The following is a 25,096-nucleotide window of genomic DNA, read 5'->3' as shown; positions in this document are numbered from 1 at the left end:
TGAGGTCATTACCAGTTTGGCAATGAGATTGTCTTAAAGCGTAAATGTGCTGATTTTGTGAGATGGAGGTATTTTATGAAAGAAGAGGTTGGCATTCAAGATTCAGTTTCATTTCACTCTCACAGCCCTCTTTTGGACCCTAATCCTGATGTATTTTATCAGATTCTGACACAGTGGGGCATATGCAGTTGAAACCTGATGCTTATGTTCAGCTCCATCTCAGGCCTTAGAGATGGGAAACTGGAGGATTCTACTCATTTGACCCTTGTAGAGAAGTTGACTGGTGATCTACTTAACTGAGGCGGCAAGGAAGACGCCTTGGAGGCGGCTGTCATCCAAGAGAGCCTTGGAGTTATTTGATTTCTCTCAGCCTCAAATTCCTTCTCTCTCAAAGAGGATTTACTTGACAAGATAGTTATGGTACCTGGCACATAATAGGTACTCTGTAAAGGACAGCTGTTAAAAGAGCTAGACTTTGCTCTAGAAAGGATTCATGTTTGGTAGATAGGCAGTAGTATTAAATGAAAGCTACATATATATATACATATTTTTTTTTCCTGTTTTCACTTTAGTAAACCAGGATTAAAATCATCGAGGGTCCGTGCTATGTCACTGTATGAGGCTATGTTACTCCTATGACTGAGAGACATCAGATGGATGATAGCAGGGAAAGGAGCTGGGTGAACAGGTCTGGAGGTGGAACAGGGGCCCCAAGGTGGTGACGCGAAGGTGCCCTCTTGAGAAGCGTGAGGTCCATTCATGCTTTAGTCTTGTTTGCTGACCCTTCACCAAGCCCTTTCGTGGAGGCAATTTCTCATTATTTGATCCCTGGTAGACCCTTGTCTAGTGGGGAGGGCAGACTCAGGCAGAGAAAAGACATAGTCAAACACCATTTCCCAGAATGCACCATTCCTCACTCCCTTTCTTTCAGATCTGGGAGAGGCTGGCAAGATCCTTGGGAGGATGAGCATTTTCTTTCTGCTCCTGGACCTGGGAGTAAGCCCCTGCCACACATGCACACACCTCCTGCTGTGCTGCTTCCTCTCAGCTGTCTCCTCCAAGGTCTCTTCCCTAATGGAGGAGAAGGTGAGCATGAAAGAAACTGCTAAAGGCCCATGAATATTTCAAAGGGAAAAGCCAAGGGACTCCATTAAACCTTGTACACTTTTCTGTAAATGGAGAAGGAGCTGAATAATGAAATGCTCAGAGGTACTAAGGTGATTTCAGAGCAAAACAGGCAGAGACTAAATAAAATGCTTCTCACAGTGACAAAATCTCCATTTCTTCTCTGGCCTTTCCCCCTCTAGTTTCTCTTGGCCAATTCTTTTCAGACATCCAACATCCTTGTGCCTATCAGCACGAAAAGGCACACAGAAGCCAAATAGCAAGTGGTTAAAGATAAACCTTTCTCTTCCAAGAGTCCTGGTTTCTCACATTGACTGGCATCATCTTGAAAGGCATTTTATTTCCATGTTAAGATGAAGAAAGTCAGGATCAGGGAGAGAGTGATACAGCACTGATTTTATTTATTTATTTATTTTTAAAAGATTTTTTTTGATGTGGACCATTTTTTAAAGTCTTTATTGAATTTGTGACAGTATTGCTTCTGTTTTATGTTTTGATTTCTTGGCCGCAAGGCATGTGGGATCCCAGCTTCCCGATCAGAAGTCAAACCTGCACCCCCTTTACTGGAAGGCAAAGTCCCAACCACTGGACTGTCAGGGAAGTCCCAACACTCACTTTAGAATAGTGTGATGAGACTTAAACATGGCAAATCACATGCATCTCAGAGCACAGATTAATCACTTATTAAATGTTCCTTCTTTTTATTATGTATTCCTCTTCCACACTTTTTCCTATATTCGTAGAAACTCTCTTCTTTACCCAACTTCTTTCCAAACCACAGCTGTGCACTGCCTCAGCCCCATCGGTCAAGTCTGCAGCCAGGCCTGGCATCTCCGACAAGCAGTCAGCGTCGGCCTGACAGACGCATATGTCATAGCTGACCCAGTCCTCTTTCTAATGGCCCTGGGGAAACAGGGCTTTTAAGCCCACACATGCATGCAACAAGCTAGAAAGCCTTTATTAATGTCAGGACCAGTTAATTCAGTAGGCGTATAATAGGGGATACCTTCTGCTTTCTGGTCTGGTGGGAAAATATGCCTCTTTCCCTTTCTTTAGCCCCCTCCATACAATATAAAAATCAATTCTGAGTTGTCAGACTATCCATGTTTGTCATTATCAATTCAGAGCCCAAATGGGTGTCTCTTTTGAACTCTGGCATTACTGGAGTAGGAGAAATGGGAACTCTTTTCCCATTGACGAGCTCTGTGTAAACTCCTCAAGGATAGAGATGGCCTAGGCACTGACCAAGATGCTTTGGAATCAGTTAATCTGTAAAGTATTCTCCAGATTAAAGAATTTTCTCTGGGCCATTGAAAAGTACTGCAGTTTCTACTTGCAAACTATCCTAGTCAGTTCAGGCTGCTATAACAAGATACCATAGACTGGATGGCTTATGAAAAATGACAATTTATCTCTCACAGTTCTGGAGGCTAAAAGTCCAAGATCAAGGTGCCAGCATGGTCGGTTTCTGGAGAAGACCCTCTTCCGGGTTGCAGACTGCTGACTTCTCCATGTGTCCTCATGTTGTGGAAGGAACTAGAGAGCTCTGTGGGGCCTTTTTTATAAGGGCACTAATCCCATTCTTGAGGGCTCCACCCTCATGGCCTAAGCACCTCTCAAAGGCCCCACTTCCTAATACCATCACATTGGGGACTAGGCTTTAAGATACGAATTTTGGAGAGACACAAATTTTCAGTCCACATCACAGACATTATTGCATGACTACTGAATCATCAGCCTCAGCATTATATGCTGGGTGGGCAAAACACACTTGGTCCCTGCCCTTAGTAACCTAGAGTCTAATAGATAACTGAATTTAACATCTAATCAGCAACTCACTGGGTAGACAATTAAATGGGTGATTTTAATTTTAATACAGTGGAGTGCTAGCAGAGAAGTTAAGTGCCATGGTAAGAGGAACCTTAAAGCAGATGGGGACAGTCAGGAAAGACCTCTCAGCAGTGGCGGCATCTGAACTGAGTCCTGAAATATGAGTAAGAATTAGCCAATTGTCTGATACAAGACATAATTTGTAGTTTCATCAGAGCAAATTCTTTCAGACAAAATGCTATATACCTGATCTCAAATTTCGTCTTTTTATGAAGACTCCTGCTTTACTGTCCTATTGCAAATTAATCTTACCTGGTTTTGATCTTCTGTAGCTCATTCCCTTATACCTATAATTTAGCACTTAAACAAAGTCAAAGCTTTCATTGCTGCTTTACAACTATTTCAAGTCTTTTCACTCCCATTGAATTTGTAAGCTTCTCAAGAGTAGGAGTTCTATCAATGTGAATTATATATTTCTAATATTTCCTGTGTGGTTTTGTCAAAGGTCAACTATCTGGAAGGCAAAAACCATGGATTCTACTCCCAACTCTGAAAATTTTTGCATAACTTGCTGAAGTTCTCATGGATATTGATTGCCAGTTTTAGTTGCCCCATCTATAAGATGGGGATGATATCCCTCCCTTAGCCATTTCATGGGATTATGTAAGGTTAATGAGAGAATACCTCTAAAATTCTTCTTAAAGAGTAAAATACTGTAAATTGGGCTTATTGAACATACCTCCTGCTAATTGCCTTTTATTGACTAGAATGCTAGACATTCTATCCATTACTGCCTCTATCAGTCAGGACAGGTGAGATTAAGCTGCAATAATGAACATCCCCCAAATCTTAGTGAACATCCCCCAAATCAACTAAGGTATATTCTTAACTATTTAACTTGTCCCCCCTAGATTGCAGCTGGAAGGTGGGAGCTCTGCTCTGTAGTCTCTCAGGGACACAAGCCATTGGCCATCTTGAGTACCACCAGTTGCAGAGATGGAAAGAAAGAATTTGAGAGTTTCACACGGGCACATATTTGCTTATGTCAGGAAGCCACTACTACTTATAACTCAGTGCCTAGAACTAGTCACATGACCCAGACACAGCCACAAGGAGAACAAGAAGTACAACCCTAGCATGTGGCCAGAAGACAGAGAGCCATGAAGAGTTGGCGAATAGCAGGAGTATTCTGGTGGTACAGGCATTAATGGTCCACCGTTTTTGAGTATCTCCCAGTGTAGTGAAGAAGATGGAAACATAAAGACGGCACAGTGATGGTGAGAAAAGGTGACTTCACAGAGCTAAGGGACACAGTGGACCAATTTATTCATTCAGAAAATATTTATTGGGTGCCTACACTGTGCCTGGAACCAGGGATCCCAAGAATCCAATTCCTGCCTTCAAGGAGCACATGATCTTGACAAGATAAAGAAAGAGACAAGAAGAGCGTTAATTAAGTGCCACCTTTGTGCCAAGCTCTGGGATACCTTTCTGATTTGATCTTCACCACAATCCCACAGAATCGCTAGTGTCCCCATGTTACACGTAACCTAGTTATCTCTGAGTTCTCTATGTTATAGTGACAGAGCAGGATTGGAACTAGGTCTGTCTATTCCAAAGCAGTGCTCTTTTCACCATGCCATGCGGACTCACTAGTCAAAGAGAGAAAGTATATGAGCAGCAAACTACAGCATGGGAAATATAGCAGCATGACCAGTGCATGCACTGTGTACTCTGTGGGCCCTGGAGAGGCAACTAAATGTCTGGAGAGTGTCTGAAAGGTTTCTCCATGGAGGTGACATTTTAGCTGGGGCTTTTGAAAGATGAGTCAATATTTGCCATGCAAAAATCAATTCAGTCTAAGTAGTAATAAATGGGGCTTAAAGAGGCAAACAGCCAAGTTGTTTATCTAATGTCAAATGTCCCTGCGATCACACAGTTCCATATGTCTTCCTTGCCACCAGCATCCTTCTAAATTCTCAGACTCACAACCAAACAGCCACCCTCAATTTCTCTCTCTTTTTCACCCTTTACATCCCGTTGGCAATCTATCACCAACTTCTGATAAATTCTTCCCTGTGTTATTTCTCAGGAGTCCACTACATGACCAAATCCCAAAGAGGGCAGTTTCCTGGAGGAGGGGAATGTTGCCCAGCGTAATCATGGACCTCCAGTCTGCTTAAGTCACAGAAGTAGACCTGTCAGCAGAGCTGGAGTCAATATTGTGGGAGTAGGGTAAAACTGTTTCTCTCACCCCACTTCAGCACCTGCCACTTTAGCTCTGCTTGGTGCTGGCAAAGAAAGAAGAACGATTGTTTCTGAAGGTGTGACGTGAAGCTGGAATAATGGTAAAGGGAACCCTACTTATAATAATTATGCTTCAGCATTTCCCTGCAGATATTTCCTTCTTTTAGCTCCTTACAGAAAAGTAAGAGAAGATTTCTGTCTTTCTAAAAAAATTTCCCCTTTCGTTTGTTAAATAAGCCAACTTAATATGAGAGAGATGAAAAAAGAATCAGCATAGAGTATTAATATAGATTTTGAGGACTCTGGATTTATGCTCTGCTCACTCTCTTAACTATTCAACCTGGTCATACCAATCAGAACATGTTCTTTTCTTTTTTCTAGTCGTCAGCTTTGTAAATTTTACCATCAGCAGAAAATCCAGCTATTCTTTCTTTTACTTATGACGAAGTCTAATACAAAGACAAAGCAGTTAGAAATGATCTGGAAATTTTGTCAGTGATGCATGATTCAGCTTGCTCTTACTTTATATAATTTGAGATTGCTCTCAAGGTAAGGGCTTACCCGTGTTAAGGAAGATTTAGCCGGCAGGATGCCAGAGCCAAGGAGGGAGGTGCCATTTTGCAAATGACATTATATTTACTCAAGTTTTCTAAGCAATTTCATGTTAATTGAATATAAAGTAGTTATAATAAACCTGGAAGATGGCTTCTAAACTGGGCTGAAGATGTTTGAAATTGAGATTTTTGGGGAGTCTTGAGTAACAGGAGAAAGTGTCAGTTCTGAATCTACATAGGAAATGGAGTGAAAAGGTCCTCTCTAATATATCTGAAAAAGATTTAGGGAGGAACTGAGAGGCAGGAGGTCCCTGAGTGCTAGGACAGTCACAACCTGGAAGGTAGACAATTTGAAGATGGGTACAAATTATGTTTTCTGATTCCTAAAATGTGGATTTTTCACATGTTAGTATTTCTAAAATGAGATTCATCTTCAAGAGATGTATATACCTAATGTGATACTGTTCCTTTATTTATTTATTTAGTTAGTTAGTTAGTCAGTTAGAAAAGAAGCTGTTATTTAGAATTATTTTAATGGCTATTTGTATGAAAGCTCTGTTAAAATCTTTTGGTAAGTGTTTCATTGGATCATTTACATATTATATACATTTTATATATCTTATATGTACTTTTACTATTGAGTTGTAAGAATTTTCTTTCAATATTTGTCTCAGTGTGTAGTTTGTCTATTCATTTCCTTTCTACTGTCTTTGAAAGATCAGGTGTTTCAAACTTTAATGAGATTCATTTTATCAAATTTTTCTCTTATAAATCATGATTTTTTTTGTCTTATATAAGAAATCATTGCCTATCCCAAGATTACAAAGATTTTCTCTTATATTTTATAGATGTTTTATAATTTTAGCTTTTACATTTAAGTCTATTACACCTAGAGTAACAGACTCTAAGTGTAATAGACAATGTTTGAGTTCAATTTGAGTATGAGTTCAATTTCATATATGATTTGATGTAAGGGTTGAGGTTTATTTTATTCCATACAGTTATTCATTGTTCTAGTGCCTTTTATGGAAATAACTATCCTTTTCCCCATTGAATTATCTTGACTCTTTATCAAAAATCAATTGAACAAGGCCTTCTCTGGTGGTGCAGTGGTTAAGACTTCGCCTTCCAATGCAGGGGAAGTGGGTTTGATCCCTGGTCGGGGAGCTAAGATCCCACATGCCTTGTGACCAAAAAACCCAAAATGTAAAAGAGAAACAGGGCTTCCCTGGTGGCGCAGTGGTTGAGAGTCCGCCTGCCGATGCAGGCGACCCGGGTTCGTGCCCCGGTCCGGGAAGATCCCACATGCCGCGGAGCGGCTGGGCCAGTGAGCCATGGCCGCTGAGCCTGCGCGTCCGGAGCCTGTGCTCTGCAACGGGAGAGGCCACAACAGTGGGAGGCCAGCTTACCGCAAAAAAAAAAAAAAAAAAGAGAAACAATATTGTAACAAATTCAATAAGACTTAAAAAAAATGGTCCACATCAAAAAAACAATCTTAAAAAAAAAATCAATTGAACATATTAACTGTGGGTCTACTTCCTAACCTGGTATCCTTTTCCTTTGACATATGGCAATACATATTGTCTTGATTCCTGTAGATTTATAGTAAATTTTACATTTATATTAAATTGTACAAGCTAATTCTTTCCCCAATTTATGTTGCCTATTTTAGGCCTTTTGCCTTTCCAAATAAATTTAAAAATCAGCTTGTCAATTTTTCCCAATAAAGCTTGCTGGGATTTTGATCACTAATCAGTGGAAGACAAATTACAAGCACAGTGACATACCTCTACACACCCACTAAAGTGCTAAAATTATAATGACTGACATTATCAGGTACATTGGTGAGGGGCGATTTGGAATAAGTGGAACTATACCGCATTGCTGATTAGAATAAAAAATGGTATAACCACTTGGGAAAACAGTTTGTCAGCTTCCTAAAAAATTAAATATTCACTTACTGTATGATCCAGCAATTTCACTCTTAATTATTTACCCAAGAGAAATAAAAACATTTGTTAGCACAAAGACTTGTATGTAAATGTTAACAGCAATTTAATTCATAATAGCCTCAAACTAGAAACCATCCAAATATACAACAACAGGTGAGTGCATAAATAGATCATATTGTATTTATACAATAGAATAATATTCAGCAATGCAAAGACATGAACTACTGGTACGTTAAACAAGCCGGATAAATCTCAAAAAGATGCTGCTTGAAAGAAGCCAGACACAAAAGCGTACATACCATATGATTCTTTTTATGTGAGAATCTGGAAGGGACAGTTCACATATATAGTGATAGAAAGAGGATCACTGTTTGCTGGGAGTTGGGGCAGGGTTGGAAATGGACTGGGAAAGGGCAAAAAAGAAAGCTTTGGAGGGGTAATGAAAATATCCTGTATCTTGACTGTAATGAGAGTTACACAGGTGTATACATTTATCAAAGCCTATTGAATAGTATAGTTAAAATACATGCATCTAATTGTATGTATATTATACACCAATAAAATACATTTTATATTTAGTACGGTGAACCCATATTTCCTTCCTTCTTGAAACACTCCTCTTTTTCAAGAATTTTACACTTTCATGGCCTTTCTCCTGACTTTCTTGGTGTTGCCTCTTGGTTTGTTTTATTAGTTCCTTTCTATGAGCTTCCCAGGGCTTAGTCTTCTCTCTTCAGTTTGATTGAAATACTATCTACAGTATTCAACTTTTATAGCTCCAGCTCAGCTCTTTCTTCTATGTTAGAGTTCCATAAATTCATCTTCCTACTTGACATCTCCAATTAAATGTATCATACGCATCTCAAAATTAACATATCCAAGCTGAACTCATTTAATCTTTCAAACCTGTTTCTCCCCCACTCTTTGCTTCCCCAGTGAATAGCACCATTGTATACCTAGTTATTCATGACAAAAGTTTGAGAAACATCCTGTATACCTCCCTTTCTCTCGCACTTCAGATACAGTCTATCAGCAACACTTAACCATACCATATGTATTAGTTAGTGTTCTCCAGAGAAACTGAACCAACAGGATACGTACATAGAGGAAAAGAGGTTTTATTATAAGGATTGGCTCACATAATTATGGAGGCTGACAAGTCCAAAATCTGCAGGATGAACTGGCAGACTGGAGAAACAGAAGGGCTAATGTTCCAGTTTGAGTTCAGTCTGTCTACTGGAGAGCTCTCTCTTACTTGGGGAAGGGTTAATCTTTTTATTTTATTCAGGTCTTCAACTGATTGGATGAGGTCCAACCACATATTTAAGGGTGATCTGCTTTACTCGAAGCCCTCCAATTTAAATATTAATCTCATCCAAAAACACCCTCACGGAAAACCTAGAATAATGTTTGATCAATTAGCTGGACACCATGGCCCAGCCAAAGAACACATAAAATTAACCATCACATCATATTTAACCTCTCCCCTCCTTCTCTACCATCATTTCCCCAGTCCTAGCCACCATCATCTTTCAGCCTCCCACTTCCATTCTTTTTTGCCTGCAATCCTCACTTTACACAACAATCAGAGTTTACTTTTTTTAAGATAAATCAAATCACACTGACTCCCTTGAGTTCCTCAGCAGCTTCCTGTTCTACTTAGGGTAAGGTGCAATCTCCTTATCAAGGCTACCATAGCCCAGTGACCTGGCCTATTCTACCCTGGCAGTCTCACACTATCCCACTCTCCCCGCTAATCATCACCTCTAGCCAGACTGCTCTGCTTTTGTTTCCTAGAACACAGCCAGCTCTTGCCCACTTCAGGGCTTTGCACATGCTGTTTCCACTGCCTCATATTTTCCTCCTCACTTCTTCCCACAGCTTCCTTCCTCTCACTCTCATTTCCAGTGTTTCTGTTCATTCCCCATCATATCTCACCTAAAGAATAACTTTAGCCTCCTCGCAAGATGCTTCACCTTTGCAACATCTTTGTACTCTGCAGTGTTTTCAGTTTTCTTTTTTTTTTTAAATCTTTATTGGAGTATAATTGCTTTAAATGGTGTGTTAGTTTCTGCTTTATAACAAAGTGAATCAGTTATACATATACATATGTTCCCATATCTCTTCCCTCTTGCGTCTCCCTCCCTCCCACCCTCCATATCCCACCCCTCTAGGTGGTCACAAAGCACCGAGCTGATCTCCCTGTGCCATGCGGCTGCTTCCCACTAGCTATCTATTTTACGTTTGGTAGTGTATATACGTCCATGCCACTCTCTCACTTTGTCCCAGGTTACCCTTAGTTTTCTTTTTAAACTGCAAATCTAGTCTCTAAAATATCTCTAATATAAAGTTCTTAACCTTTTTTGTTCCATAGATCCTTTGGCAGCTGACCAAGAATCAGCACTCATTATTCTCCTTCTCAGACTATTGCCTGAAAATAATCAAATAGTATGCATACAATTACAGCACAAATTATTGTGAAATAAGTTACTGAATTTTTTCAAAAATTTGTGATACAGTTATCAATGTGCTTCTTTGTTAATAACACGATGTAGCAGTAGATCTCATCACCAAAATTTTGAAGATGAGATTAGCATAAACATTTTAAGGTATCAACAATATGAAATAAAAATACCTAATTTCTTTTGATAACAAGGTCACAGGTATTGGTAGTATTGTAACCAAAAGTGGAGTCCGGCTGCTCACGGCTCAAAAGCCACTAAAGAGGCCAGGTTGGTGGAAAGGAAAGTTTGCTTTATTTTGGATGTCGGCAAATGGAGGCGGAGAGGGCGGATGCCTGCCCAAAAGCCGACTCCCCTCCCGTCAGTCAGGGGTCAAGAGCTTTTATAGACAGAGGGAGGGGGCTACATGCCGAAATAATACAGTCAGCTCTGACAGTCATCTTGAAATTGGTCATCAGTGGTCTGACCTGCATCATCTTGATTGGTTTAGGTACAGTTAATCTTCAGTTCCAGGGCAGGTTTGTTTCCATTTCTTTGAGGCCAATTCTTGGAATTGTGGCAACTTATGTCATGGCTACAGCCTGGTCATCATGTAGTTAACTTCTTCCACTTGGTGGGGGGTTTCAGTATCTATGAGACAGCTCACGGGATATGGCTCAGAATATTATCTATAGCCCTTAAGGAGGAACTAAAGGTCCTTGACTATGCTTAATGACTAAACTACTATTATTTGGTCTCCTTTGACTGTTCTCCTTTGTTTCTGCATTTTCTCACTTGTCCAATTAAACTTATTCTTTGGCTAAATTTTTTCCACAGACAAAAGGCAGGTTGAGGACATGGGGGTGGGGGGCGAGGACCATAGGGTCCTGCTCCATTTCAGTACCACTATATTTTGTTAGCTACATTCATAATTGAAGGTGTTATGACTCAATGTTTCTTCTCCCCCCCAAAATTCGTAGACTAAAGCCCTGACTCTCAACATTACAGTACCAAATGTGAGGCTTTGGGGAGGTAAATAGATTTGGATGAGGTCATGAGGGTGGAGCCCCCATGATGGGATTAGTACCGTTGTAGGATGTGAAAGACACCAGAGCTCTTTCTCTGCCATGTGAAGATACAGCAAGAAGGTGGCAATCTGTAAGCCAGGAAGAGGGTCCACATCAAGAATCAAATCTGCTATCACCTTGATCTTGGATTTCCCAACCTCCAAATCTGTGAGAAATAAATGTCTGTTGCTTAAGCCATTCAGTCTATGTATTTTGTTTTAGCAGCCCAAGAAGACAAAGACAGAAGGAAACACTATAATAATTATTATTTTACACAATAATCAGTAAAAATAAAGATATATTTTATTTTCCATCTAAGTTTACAAACCCCTTGACTTCTATCCCAGATGGATTCTAGTAGTTGAGTCCCTATATACCAACTATTTTTACAATAAAGTCAAAACTCCTTAGTTTTCTAAACAATTTACAAATAATTCCAGCACTTTTTTCCAGCCTCATCTGTATACAAAACCACATATCCCCTTATAATCTAATCTCCAGACATACAGACCTCTTGCCATGTCCAATTCTATCAAGTTGTTTTGTGTCTTTAAGTCTAAGGGTGGTCTCTCTGGCTGGAATATCTCTCTCCAACTTCTTCACCCAACAGTCTTCTTCATCACTTAAGACTAAGCACTTCTGACTTCTTCCTGTCCTCCAGGAAGCCTTTATTATTCTCTGCACAGTTTAGTTACACGTCTACCTGGTTCTCACAGAACTGTTTATTCCCCTACAGCAGCCCTCACAACCCTGCCCTGCCCTTGTTTCATGTCAGCATCCTTTAACTGTATGGAGCACATCTTATTTCTTGTGTTATCTCCTGTGTTTAGGGCAGTGCAAGGGTTTAATACATTTCTGTGGAATCAATTGACGTCCTGAAACTGTAGCAGATTCTAGGCTCCTGTGGAGTAGTCAGAAAACAGAGACTGAGCATGTATAACTAGGAGAAGTGAGTCCATCTGAGTTGATGGCTTTAAAGTAGCAGGTAAGGATTTGAACTTAATAATATACAACATGACACAATAGCACCAATTTATGCATCACAAAGACTATTTGGAGAAAAGGCCAGCAAAGAGGGGAGGCAAAACATCATGACTTTGCCTGTTCAGGGATATGATAAAGCCCCTTTCCAGAGCAGGCCTGGGGTGCTGGATAATCATCCCTATTTTAAGTGATACCCTTGTTAAATGAGTTCTTCCTATATCCAGGATAGATACTAGTGACAACTGGTTTTATTACAGCTGTTAATGTGAGGCTCCAGTGTTTTAGTTTTTATTTTTGTTTTCAATTTTTTATTTCTTACCTCACTTTCTACACCTTATCAAATTATTATATACACATATATATATATACACACACACCATACACATATTAAATATGTATATATGTATATATGCATATATACTCATATTTACATATATGTGTGTGTATCATGTATAAATATAAATATAAATAAATAAATAAATATATATAGTATCTTTCTCATCTGGCAAAAAAATTATACTAATTTTTATGTTATTAAACACCTACTCTATTGCAGCATAACAGTAACATACCCAGAGTAAATATTTAAAAATATTTGTTCAACATAATTTGCTAATAGGAAAGATCCATGTTCATAAGATGTATAATTACTTTCATACCATATGCTGTTCTGTTGTAAAATAAGGTTTGATATTTAAAGGTGATACCTATGATTTCAAAATTAGATCACATCCAATATCCCACTCTTCTAAATATACAACATGCTTTATGACTTTCACTCCGAGTTTGGGGGTGGGGAAAGTGTCATTGGCATTCCTGAAACTCACTTCCAACCTTGGCTACCATGTTTTTCTCCTCAGTAGCCATTGTAGCCTCAGTAGCCTCAGTATTGTCTCTCAGCATTTTCAGTTTGTTAGTTAAATCTTGAAAATATCAAATCAAAATGTGAGGGAAGAATGAGGATATACTATATACTTTGGACAGCAAATCACCATGCTTATGCCACAGATATTGTGAAAATGTCCAGGTGCCAAGGAACCAGGACCAACTGGGTGGGAGGTTACTGGAGCTGGGGCAAGAAGGAGGGACTGATGTATCAGGAATCTTTTACATTGTACATGGCAGAAGCACCATTCAAACTAGCTCAAGCAAAAACGGGAATTAACACACATAACTGAAAAGTCCAAGAATAGTGCTTGCTTCAGGCATTGTTAGAACTAGGCGACCAAACAATGTTACCAGAACTGTGTCTCTCTCCATTTTGGGGGTAGGCTCTTTCCATGTGGTGAGAAAACAGTTATCATCTGTGAAATGCATTCACTTGTCTAGAAATGCTACCAGGAAAAAAGTTTTTTTCCTGCTATCTCTGGCAGAAAATTCCATGGGAGGACTGGCTTAATCCAATCACTGTGTCCAGGAGATGTAGGGTCTGATTGGCCAGGCTTGGTTCTTATATCTATCCTATGTTGAGGAGGAGAGGAAAAGATTCTGAGTCAGCTCCATTAAAACTAAACAGCATAGATTCAACATAAGAAAGAGGTAGTCTATTGCCAGAGGAATGGAAAGGATGTCAGGTGGGCAAGAATAACAGATGTCCACTGCTAAGTAATGTTATGAGACACTGCCCTATGGATAACTCTATTGTTTTAAAAGTGATAAGGTCAAAAAGCATGTGCCAAATTTAAATAAAACACTTAAAGTAAAATTTGTGATTACAGTTTTGAGAGAGAGTCATTCATTTCCATTTACTGAGATCCTACTAAATGCCAGGCAGTGTCTTAAGAGCTGGAAACAGAAACAGAAGAGAGAAAGTTCTTAATTTCATGAAGCTTATAGTCTAGCGATCTAGTGATGGAAGATAGGTGAATAAAGCAATTGAGTAAAGGATACAGTATTTTAATGGAGATAAGACTTATCTCTACTTGAAATACTTTCAGAGGAAAGGGTGATAGAAAATATTGAGCAAGCTGCTCTTGGGAGGCTCTGATGAGAAGGTGATGTTTCAGAAACGACTTGAAAGAAACACGTGGATTTCCAGGGAAGAGCATTCAAACAGAAGGAATAGGAGGGGCAGAAGTGGCAATGGAGGACCAAGATGCAATGTCAGGAGTGGAGCAAGCAGGGACAATGAGGAGGCTGCAGTGGATGGAATCTCTCAGCCACCATTGAGTGACTGAATCAAGACTTGAGAGAGTCATGTAGCCATTGTTACCCCAAGTTCATCATTGGGTAGATACATGAGAGTGCTAAGTTCTCAGGCAAATGCTTCTCTCTCTTTTCGTACAAGGGGGCTGAGTTGCAACTTGGAACTCCCATGGGAAGTTTGCAAAACTGAAGGAAGGAGAAAAGAGTTAGAGAGTGACAGGCAAGAATCAAAGCCCTTGTATTCATTTATTTATTCGTCCATTCGTGCAGTCTTGAAGCATTTATTTCGTATCTGCCTGCTATTTTCAGACACTTGGGTAACCAAAGTATAAGACTAAGTAGGACAAAAATTCTACACCTAAGCAGTTTGCAGTCTGGCAGGAATCGTTTATGCAGACAGGGTGGGCTACATCAGGGATGGGAAGGCAGGATTCCTAGGTCCAGGCTGGCAGGAGCTTAGAAATTCGGCGAGGGCAGCACTGCAGAGCACTGTTGGTGACCCCATTGCTAAGGCAGAGGCTGCCTTCCCTCCCGGGTGGAAGCAATACTTAGAGCCTTCCCTGTCTCTTGCTGCTGTAAGAGCTGAGACCCAGGTGCTGCTTTCCTCACCCTGCCACTGCCTATCCTCCCTTGCTTAATTAACACTCCTGGGCTTCTAGGCGCTACCCTATTCTACTTACTAAAGGAAGAAGGGGGAAGGACCATGAGGGTAGAAAAAAGAAAAAAGACAGACACAAAACTCTTCCTTTTGTTTCTACTCTGCATCATTTTTTCCCTAATATGGTGGGGAATTTTTAAAAAGTATAATTCTTCTCTCCAGGCTTAAAAAAAATTGCAAGGGAGAGAGATACCTTCTTTTTACTTCACTGCATAAAATGAAATATCCATCATCTTCTTATCTAGAGTTTAAAAATAAATTTGTACCAATGGTGTACAATCAATGAGCCCTTCATGAACATGAGTTTTGAACTGACTGAGTCTTGCTTTATAACCGTGCTCTCCCCAGCATAGAGATAAACACAGCTGGGACGGGTGGTGAAAGCCCACCAGGCATCGCAAACTGGTGGTTTGGTTTGGCAGCCCTAGATTATTCTTGTTTATTTTTAATTTATTTTCAGAATGTTAAGGTAGGTCATGAATTCTTTACATTTATTTATTTTATTTTTGGCTGTATTGGGTCTTTGTTGCTGCGTGCAGGCTTTCTCTAGTTGAGGGGAGTGGGGGCTACTCTTCATTGTGGTGCGCAGGCTTCTCATTGCGGTGGCTTCTTGTTGCGGAGCATGGGTTCTAGGCGCAGGGGTTTCAGTAGTTGTGGCTCACGGGCTCTGGAGCGCAGGCTCAGTAGTTGTGGTGCACAGGCTTAGTTGCTCTGTGGCATGTGGGATCTTCCCGGACCAGGAATCGAACCCGTGTCCCCTGCTTTGGCAGGCGGATTCTCAACCACTGTGCCACGAGGCAAGCCCAGGTCATGAATTCTTCAGTTTGTCCCAGCCCTGACCAACTTGGAACCACTCCATGGTGTCTATATCTGTCGAAAGCAAGGAAACTTTTGGGAATATTATACATTTAATTCTCAGGTCCTGATGGGCCAACCCACTCTCAAGCCTTACAGTCCCTGGGTATCACCAAGACCTCACATAATCACAGCTACCCAACCATCATTAGAAAATGTTTATCTAGAGAACACAATTCTAGCATTTCCTTTGGGAGCAGCAAGGCCAAGGTTAGGGTGAGGGTAGTGAGGTATATCAAAAAATGAGTGATCAAGATAAATAATATTTAATGCAATATTTTAAAAATCAAAATTAATGTAAAAATATCTATGATAAACAGAATATTAAAATTTCAAATAAAAATTTTTGTTTGTTCTTTGTTTGTTTCATGACCCTATATTATTGCACAATAGCACCATTCCTTCCCCATCAACCCTCAGCTCCCTGGCCAGGCAACACGGCCCATGTCCACCAGCAGGCGGGTTTGTGAGGGCTGACGATGGTGTGCCAACTGATCGGGCAATGTGGAGCTTTCTATATAGTTATGTTTTTTATTGTAGAGCTTTTATTAAACTTTCCATTTGGTTCAAAATACAGAATGATATTTTAATAAGTGTATACAGAATTGCACACTTTTCCTTTTACCTCAGGCTTCACTAAGGCACTGGAAAGCAGACGTGGAAACCACAAGGTCCTCTCTTATTTAGCAGTCTGAATGAAAATGTCTGCAGTGTGGAAAGCAGTTTACAAAATAATATGTACAGCATGAGCCTATTTTAGCTTTAAATATGTATCTATATACACATAAGAATATAGCTTAATAGATAAGTGGGTAATATATGGGAAAGGAGGAAGGAAGATAAGCACACAGACAGTCAATATGAAGATGTATCTCTAAATGGTTAGATGCTCAGTTCTGGGTGGTAAACTGTAGATTATTTTTAACTTCTTTTTTTAATTTATATTTTCTACCTTTCTACAATGAAAGAGTATTATTTGGGTAATTAAACAATAAAATTATTTTAAGGTTCTAATGACACTCCCATGTGCTTTCATAGCCTGATTATATACAAGGCAATGTTAATTGGCAACATTTTTCTTTGTATGGAGGCATCTCGCTTCATCAAAGATGTACTTAGTAAGGCACCATCTGTGACACTAAATATGCTGTATTTACCAACAAAGATGCATACCTGTAAAAAAACAAACCAGGTAACCAATCTGCTAGAAAATGTACATTTAAAATGTCCTTGCCACTTTAATAAAATTCTCCAAGAACATTTAATGACTCATCATTCTCATAGCTATAATCTTGCCCTCATTCCTTATGACTGTGAATTTCTTTCTAGGAAGGAAGCACAAAATTGCAGTTATATACAAGTAAATATGTAACTGAAAGAGGTGGTGAGTATGGATGCAGCCTTTTCCTACATGATAGGCAGGCATGAGTTTTAATCCCCTAGGGAAAAAAAGTGAGTTTTTTTGAAATAAAGAAAGCCCACAGTTTTTTGCGGTATGCGGGCCTCTCACTGTTGTGGCCTCTCCTGTTGCGGAGCACAGGCTCCGGATGCGCAGGCTCAGCGGCCATGGCTCACGGGCCCAGCCGCTCCGCGGTATAGTGGGATCCTCCCGGACCGGGGCGCGAACCCGTGTCCCCTGCATCGGCAGGCGGACTCTCAACCACTGTGCCACCAGGGAAGCCCCAAAAGCCCACAGTTTTAATGTTCATTAGCTAACATTTAGCTAGAAGGGTCACCAATCATTAAATTATTTTCATAGGCAGCTTAGCAGAAGCTGTTTCCATGACAACAGACAATGTATGGAAGGTAAAAAAAAAAGTGAATGGAGTTTGTGGTGATCTTAATAATGCTCTATGAAAATCATTCATTAATCTGATTTTCCTGTTGCTCAGGATTCCATGCCAACTGCAAAACCAGCTTTCCTGGGACTGGCTGATGTTGGAAATAATGCATTTTTGAGAGCTCCAGTGTGCCTTTCTCTAGGGGAGTTGAGATAGAGAGTTTGGTAATCCCGCCTCGGTCTCTCTTATGAGCTGAATATGGGAAGAGACTACTACTAAAAACAACAAAAAACAGAAAACCTTAGATCACCTCAAAGTAACTACGGAAAGTGTAGGTTTGGTCAGAACGGCAGGCACAAGTTTTATCCTCATTCTCTTTTGGAATCAACATCAGCAGGTTTGCTCATGAATTAAATGTTATATGAGAAAAAGAGGAATCAGGCTGCTTTCTAGATTTCTGAACTAAGCCACTGGGTGGATGATGGTGGAAAAGATTGAAGGATGAGCAAAGTGTGTGTAGGGCAATGGGAATAAAAGGTTCTATTTTAGAAACCTCTTCATCTTCAAAGAGATCAAATGTATTACGTCATGCCAGAACATTTTAGACCTAAATAACATAGCTTGGTCCAAAGAGTTTACTTCATGCACAAATGGCCATGGTTTTGCTATAAACTGAACATTGGGCCTGGTGCCCAGAATGTGATCTTATTACCACCTGAAAGAATCACTTGTCACTGTTGAGAGATTTTTAACTTGTCCTCAACTTAGTTTTTATTTTTTAAACAGTAATCCAGATGTAGATGTTTTAGAGTCATCAAATTCTAAACAGAATTTAGAATCTATTTGTTTTTGTATCTTGAATGGTCTATATTTCCCAGTATCACCTGACTTTGTGTGTGTTGTGTATATATTTGAGTCACATTGTTTTGTACCAGTGTGAGGGCTGCAATTATCCTTGGCATGTCTTTTAGGATCATTACAAGCTTCTCTGATGTGTCTTCCTCCATTTTTATAATTCTATTAAGGAGACAAGTTTTAAAAATCAAATAAAAATAGATATTCATAAGTAAAAACGAAATTCCAACTCTGACACAACTAGTAAGACCACTGAACAGTGTATGTTAATATAGACTTAAAAGGTCATATGCTATTATTTTCTATGAATGTGGATTCAGTGCAAGAAGTTTAGAATTATACTTTGAAGGAGTTGAATTGTGTCAGGTCACAGGAATGTTGCTTTGAAGTGTAGATTTGGGAAAGAAATGAAAGCATTTATCCTACCAAAAAACTTTGGGGTAAAACAACTCTTAAAGCAATATCCTGCCAATATGGCTCCAACCCATGGATAACATTTTTCAACACCTTTTCTCACATCTGATGAGACCATAATCCGAACAAGATTGAGTCCCAGATACTTGCAAAGTCTTCTGTGGAAATCATACCAACTCAGAATAAATTCAAAACTCTTTAATTGTTTTAATATGTTATTGATGCTTTCCTTTTGACCTTTTTATGCTTTTCCTTATAGACCTTTTTCCTTGTGATTTCTTCTTCCACTTAGTGTCAGTGATGAGGAAAAACCCCTTGATCCAGTAAGGACTCATCTTTCATGTGACATCAGCTTTCTTCAAAGCATTAACTGGGCACCAGCTCCACACAAAGCTGAGGAGAGTTCCCGAGGTGTAGGTTGTATCTCCTAAGATCACTTATTTCCATGATCTTCATTATTTTGAAGGCTTTGACACAATTTTCTCTTCCTTGTTGGGAAATTCTATGTGCAGATGAATGCAGAAAGCTTAAGGGAGTCCATTGGCAATGCTTGTCTATGAGAATCAGGGTCAGGACAGAGTATGACATGTTAAGAATTTGTACCAGGATTGACTTAGGAAATTTAGAGGGAGAAAGAACACCATCAGATGCTTAAAGATTTAGGGACATTGTTTTGTTTCTCATGGGAACTGTTTACCTTCTAGTAGAGGGTATTAGAAAACAGAAACTGGAAGGAAATTTGAAAAGGATAGATGTGCTAAATATAGACCTTTTCTTTGTATACTATCACCATTGGCAGGAACAATGATTATGACTAATCAAGAGTCTGTCAGCTGCCTTGTGTGGGGATAAGTCTAAGAGAAGTTAATAAACTGAAAAAATTAAATGGACCATGTCAATACTTGGGTTACAAATAAATTATCTAAACAAAAGCCTGCCGGTTTCTAAGAGTTATGCATGTCTTACATTATTTAACTTAGCAAAACCTAGAATAACTTTCCATTGGATACTTCTCCTGAGTCATGAAAATATGCTGAAGTGATTTTAGTAGAAGCAAGTCTTAGTGCCTGATATGGGTTGAGTTGCGCCCCTCCTCCCCCAATTCACATGTTGAAATCCTAACCCCAAATACCTTCAGATGAGACCTTATTTGGAGACAGGGATTTGACAGAGGTAATAAAGTTAAGGTGAGGTCATTAGGGTGGGCCCCAATCCAACATGGCAAAAAGGGGAAATCTGGCTATTGAGATACCCAGAGACGATGTGAAGAGATGTAGGAAGAAGATGGCCATTTACAAGCTGAGGAGAGAGGTCTGGAACAGATGCTTCCCTCACAATTCTGAGAAGGAGTCAACCCTGCCAGCACCTTGATTTTGGACTTCAAGCCTCCAGAACCATTAGCAAATAAATGTCTGTTGTTGTTTAAACCACCCAGTCTGTGGCACTTTGTTACAGCAGCCCTACAAAATAAAATAGCGCCCAAGAGCCCCATCAAGGACCTACGCCATTGGTTCTGACTGAAGCCTTATGGTTTCATCCATCTTTTCTTTGTCAGGGTGGTTGGCGTCAGACTGGGAGGCCAGAAAAAAGATAAAATGTAAGAATCCCAGTGTGTCAAACCAACTCATGAGAAGATGGAACAGAAACACAGAGCCATTGGGAGTTTGATTACTCTCATGGTTTATTAATATTCAGATTGAAAAAGGAGCCTTAGAGCCGCAAGTTAACGCTAATTGGCACATTTGCTTTATTTCTTTATTTTCAAAACAAACTGGGTTTTGATTTTTTTCCTTTTTGTTCATTCCATCACATTGAAAAGGAGGAAAAGAAAAATGGTTTTGAATTCACTCGATATTTTGGACTCCTCAGATGAACGGAACATTGCACACACACTTGGAACAGAGAGAGAGAGAGAGGAAAGTGGACTCCCACAGGGCCACACGCACCAGATCAAAAAACTTGGATACAGTGCAAGAATTTCCCAAAATGATTGGATCATCATTACCAAAAACTTGCCATAACAACACCAAGAAACAAAAAATGTTTAAGCCACACTGTTTGACTTGGGATCTTTCCTGCTTTTTTTTTTTTTTTTAAATGTTTGCCACACAGAGAGAAAGAGGGCTAGTGGGTGGGAGAGGACAGACTCACAGATGTGAGTAGGATAGGAAGGGAAACTTCAGAGAGGAGTTGAGAAGAGGGTGAGGAGCGACAGGGTTCAGGAGAGGGGAGAGTGGGGATGTGGAAAGCCATTTCTTAAAGTTCAGGCATGTTCTTGGTCCGCCTCGCGTTCTTCTCCTTTACCCTCATCCTGCCGGGCACTTTCCTTAGGTTTGGTTTCGTCTACAGCTTCTGAGGAAGAAAACAGATGGGGTTAGGGCAGGGGAAGCAGAGTTAGTATTTTGTCTCATCTGTTCAGATGATAGTGCAATGCATTTCTTCTTTTCATACCACTTCATAAAAGATTTAAGATAAAAAGAGATTATTGCTATCTCAGTAATGTAATTTCCAGGTTCAGAAGAGTTTACCCCCAGGAAATTGTTCAGTGACACATAGGGAAGAGCTCAGGAACAAAGCTGTGATATCGTGCGCAAGGAGTTCACTAAAGAGAAACTACTATGGTCTTTAATCTTTCGGCCTTACAGTTAAGGTATCCACACATGGGGGGTCCACAATGATCTTGTATTTCTTCTGCATTAATGTCAGACTTATCATGACAGATACTTTATGTGGATCATTCAACATCCATTCCAACTCTCTCACCCCTTATTTCTAGTATTATAAAGGCTGGAAAGTGAAATGCTTGCATTTTCAGCTCCCCTTGGAGCTAGGGATGTCCATATCACACAGTGATGGCCAAATCGATAGAGACAGACTTCCCTGGGAAGGCTCCAGAGAAGGTGTTTGCTCTTTATTTTCTCCTATTCTTGATGACTGTGACATCAAACTACCTGGTAGTGTAGCAGTCATCTTGTGACCATGAAGATAAAAACTATACACTAAGAATGGTGAAGCACAAAGAGAGAAAAAAACCTACTTGTGACCGACCATACTACTCCTGGACACTTTTCCTCAGACTTTTTCTTATTGATGTGAGACAAATAACTAACTTCTTTAAGCCACTGTAGTAGTTTTTAGTTTCTGGCAGTCAAAAACATTCCAAATGAGTACACTTATCCGTAGGGCAAGTGTGTTTTGCTTAATAAGAAAGACTTTGTTTCTTTTTAAAGGATCATTTTTGTCCTTAGGAAAGAGGTGATTTTCTAATTACTCTTCTGCCTGGTTTCCTGCTAGAACTCAGTCAACTGATTTCATACTACAGACAGCTTACTAGTATGCCAGCTAATGGAAAGAGAATTTGCCTTGACATCACATCTGTTATTAAACAAAACTCCTGTATCAGGGTCCCCAAGACTCCCCCCAGATTCAGCGATTTGCTAGGAGGACTCACAAGACTCAGCATATAGTCCTACTCATGGCTACCATTTACTACAGTGAAAGGATATAAAACCAAAAAAAGCAAAGGGAAAAGTTGTATGGAGCGATGTTTGGAGGAAACCAGGCACAAGATTCCATGAGTCCTCTCCTCATGGACTCATACAAGATGTGCTTAATTCCTCCAGCAATGAAATGTGACATGTGTGAGACGTCAGAGACTAGGGAAGCTCACCTGAGCTTACAAGTCCAGGGTTTTTATTGGAGACTGGTTGTGTAGGCACCCTCTACCTAGCATGTACCAAATCCAGACTCCCAGGAGGAAAACAGATGTCCAGCATAAACCACATTGTTGGCGCAAAGAGTTTAGGCACAGTGAACACTCTTAGTTAGGAAGTGGTGAGAACCCTCTCAAAATTCAAGTTCCCGGATGCCAGCCAAGGGTCAATATTTCACACAAGTATTTCTAAGACTTGAGAGATGTTGAGACTAGAGAAATGGGGAACTTTTAGGAGACCATTAGAAGAGCTCATAAAAATGTATGTTTCTTTGAAATCAGTCAGCTATATATTTATATTCAGATAAAGCTGAACACTTATATCCAAACAAGACCACTGCTGCTAAATATAATTTTGGGGATTCCTTCTTTGGACACCTATCTATTAATATTCTTTTAAGTCTCTTCAGTAGCAGAAAATGCTTATCGTTTTGAAAACAGATGTGTTTTTTTAAGAATCAAATGAGGCTGGTCTGGTAAATAGTAACTATGATAGGTCATTTTATCTTACAATGACTTGTTTTTGACCAAAGTTTTTAAGTCTGATTTATTTTGTGGGATTTGAAACAGACTGTAAGTTACTTTCAAAATGTAGTTATCCTAGTGAGGCTATCTACTACAACTCATAAAGAATTTTTTAAGGCTAGATCCCTCCAAGGTGATTATTATTAACTCTTGAAGAACCAGCACACTGATCACATTTTCTAACAAAAATTTTTGGGTGAAACTAACTCAGTTCTGATCTTCATAATACTCTATGTACCAGCAGTGTTCCTCGTGTATTATAGAACTTTGGTGCGCTAATGGATCATTTAATTTTCTATCAGAAGAAAGCTTCCATATTTGTTAGATCTTTTTATAGTAATTTTCAATTCTTTCAGATAATTTATTTAGTTCCCTAGCTATGCCCAAATTTTGGAGACTACAGGTATGCCCACAGTGGTTTATCATCTTTACCGGTTCCAAGAAACCACATATTTAGTGCCCTCTTCAAACTGCAAAAGAAACAGAATATTGATTTAAACTGTCTAGAAGAAGATAGAAGGATTAGCTACAGGAGCAAGAGAAGACTTCAAACCTCTCTTACTAAAATAAAGACTTGGGAGCTATTATGTATGATTTAAAGGAGATTAGGAAACTCAAGAGAAAAGGTGAAATCAGGCTGGTTAAGGTGAGAACAGAGGTATATTTGTGAAATAAGGGAACACAGTTCAAAAGGAGAAAAAGAAGGAAAAAAGATCCAGATAATTTTAAGTAGCCACAGTTTCTGTCCACTTCTGGAGTGGAATCAGGTTAAATCCTTCCAAATTCCCCCACTTTCTCTTGTCATTCTTTGCCTAGGCCCAGGAGAAACAGTGAAACTTGACATGCATCTGTTTATTGTGACAGGAAGTCATTGCTCTCTGTTCCTTATTAAAAGAGCTTCAATATCTACATATTCTTTCTCTCAAATGCTTCTTTCTCTCAAATGCTTTCCAGTGTTTGAAATACAATTATTTATTCATTTAGTTGTTCTATAAATTGGTATCGAACACCTGCAATGTGCCAGACATTCTTCTAGGTAGTGAGAAGAAAAGTGAGAAAACCAGTAAATACCCTCGCTCTTGTTTAAGCCTTTTGTAATAAACATTTCATAGGCAATGAAATCCATAATTATAGAATATTGGCAGTGAGAGGGACCTCTAAGATCACCCAGTGACTAAACCATAAGTCTTCAAGGGTAATGACAGTATCTACTTTTGTACAACTTTGAATCCCCCACGTCCAGCACAGAACCCCGTGCAGGGAAGGCCTTCAATAAATACTTGCTGAATGAAAGAATGAATGGACATCCTCATTTCATAGAAGAGGAAACTGAAGTTCAAATAAAGAGATTTTCCTCTAAATCATATGGTTTGCTCATGTCAAGCCAGGACTAAAATCTAGGTCTTCTACTTGTCCAGGTTTCCCCATTATATCAGGTAGTCAAATTTGACCAGAGAAGGTCAAGAAGGTCTTTACGGAAAGAACCATAAATTGTCACTTTCCTGACCCCTTGTATAAAGTGTTTAGCTATAGCTACCATATTTGAGTCTTTCCTACATGTTTAGAACAGTTCTGAGTGCACTTGTGCCATCTGATTAATTCTCACAGCTATACCTTTTTCATCCCAGTTTTATAGGTGGGGAAGCTGATGCACAACAAGGTAAAGGAACACACTCTCTGTGAATGGCAACAGTGAATTTCAACCTAGGGCAGAGCCATCTAGGTAGCATCTATGCTACATTGCTCTCCCAGCTCATCCCTTTGCCCAAGAAGGGTGGATGGGCTCAGAGTAGGAGCTATAGCAGGGGGTCCACAGGTATGTAGGCCTGGAGACTATGAAGTCTAAAAATTGGTCTTTGTAAAAGCAGTTCAGAATGGAGGGAAGAATTCTGATTAGCCTTGAATAATATGAAATCTGGTCTTGGCCCTTTCCGGCACTAATTACATAATT

General features: G+C 39.6%; 1 protein-coding gene across 1 annotated transcript in view; it reads right to left on the bottom strand.

Moving 5' to 3' along the window:
- Positions 1-20,567: 20,567 nt before the first annotated feature.
- GAP43 (growth associated protein 43) overlaps positions 20,568-25,096 on the bottom strand; it is a 90,378-nt gene continuing 85,849 nt past the window's right edge. The window contains exon 3 of the mRNA XM_029214848.1: positions 20,568-21,260. Within this exon, the coding sequence (XP_029070681.1) occupies positions 21,172-21,260 (89 nt within the window). The 3' untranslated portion in view covers positions 20,568-21,171. The remainder of the gene's footprint in view (positions 21,261-25,096) is intronic.

The sequence above is a fragment of the Monodon monoceros genome, unplaced genomic scaffold (genome assembly GCF_005190385.1).
Source record: "Monodon monoceros isolate NGI ecotype Baffin Bay Population unplaced genomic scaffold, NGI_Narwhal_1 Super_Scaffold_11, whole genome shotgun sequence".
In the NCBI taxonomy this organism is placed as follows: Eukaryota; Metazoa; Chordata; class Mammalia; order Artiodactyla; family Monodontidae; genus Monodon; species Monodon monoceros.
Note: the sequence above shows the minus strand (reverse complement) of the source record. Positions and strands in the feature narration are given on the sequence as shown.